We start from the raw sequence: 1,039 nt of genomic DNA, 5'->3' as shown, positions 1-1,039 counted from the left end.
GGGGGGGGGGGGCTCCGTGCCCCCCCAGTCAGACCCTTTCCAGCACCTCCTTGTGCTGCCCATGCTCCGGGTTGTGCCGGGACACTCCAGCTGCTGGGATGTGGGAGCCGGCAGCCCGGTTGCCGGGTCCCCCCACATGCCCTAACTCCCGCCTGCACTCTGCCTGCAGGACGCCTCCCCCATCACCAGCCTGCAGCTCTCCTCCAAGCGGGTAAGGTGGGACCCCAGGTGGGTCCCCGTGTCCTGCCCTGGCTCTGCCTTGCCCCATGTCATGGCACCAGGGTGCTCAGCTCCCCTCTCCACCCCCCCAGCAACAGCTCTACGCTGGCTCAGCCACGGCGCTGGCCCAGCTGCCCCTGCACCGCTGTGGTGCCTACGGCAAAGCTTGTGCCGAGTGCTGCCTGGCCCGGGACCCGTACTGTGCCTGGGATGGGACCACCTGCACCCGCTACGTGCCCAACACCAAGAGGTAGGTTACATGCCGGGGTGCAGTGCTGGGGCAGCCAGCCTGCCCTGAGGCCACGGTGAGGGGCACAGGGCATGCTGCCGCAGGCCCTGCTCCTCCGCCACCTTCTCGCAGGCGTTTCCGCCGGCAGGATGTCCGCAATGGAGACCCAAACATGCTCTGTTCTGAAGGTGAGCTGGGACCAGGCCGGGGGGGTCAGCCCTGCCGGGGCAGGGAGCTGACAGCCAGGCTGTGTCCCCATAGACCCCCGACGGGGCAGCGTGCCCCAGAAGCAGCTCTATGGGGTGGAGGGCAGCACCGCCTTCCTGGAGTGCATCCCCAAATCCCTACAAGCCCACGTCCTCTGGATGTACCAGCGCACCCCAGATGATCCTCAACGAGAGGTAGGCTCTCCCCAGCTGTGTGCCACTGGCGGGGCCGTGCCGTGCCATGCTGAGCTGACCGCCTGTCCCCGTGGGTGCCGCAGGTGCAGGTGGATGAGCGAGTGGTGCAGACGGAGCGGGGCATCCTGCTGCGCAGCGTGCAGCGCACCGACGCCGGCCTCTACCTCTGTCACGCCACCGAGCACGGCTT

At 68.4% G+C, this 1,039-nt stretch overlaps 1 protein-coding gene across 1 annotated transcript in view; it reads left to right on the top strand.

Annotated features, from left to right (window-relative positions):
- Positions 1-1,039, top strand: part of SEMA3F (semaphorin 3F) — an 89,765-nt gene that overhangs the window by 87,646 nt on the left and 1,080 nt on the right. Inside the window, 2 exon segments of the mRNA XM_035894664.1 lie at positions 739-849; positions 933-1,035. Of these exon segments, the coding sequence (XP_035750557.1) occupies positions 739-849; positions 933-1,035 (214 nt within the window).

This window comes from Egretta garzetta, unplaced genomic scaffold (assembly GCF_000687185.1).
Source record: "Egretta garzetta isolate BGI_Z169 unplaced genomic scaffold, ASM68718v1 scaffold215, whole genome shotgun sequence".
NCBI classification, from domain to species: Eukaryota; Metazoa; Chordata; class Aves; order Pelecaniformes; family Ardeidae; genus Egretta; species Egretta garzetta.
Note: the sequence above shows the minus strand (reverse complement) of the source record. Positions and strands in the feature narration are given on the sequence as shown.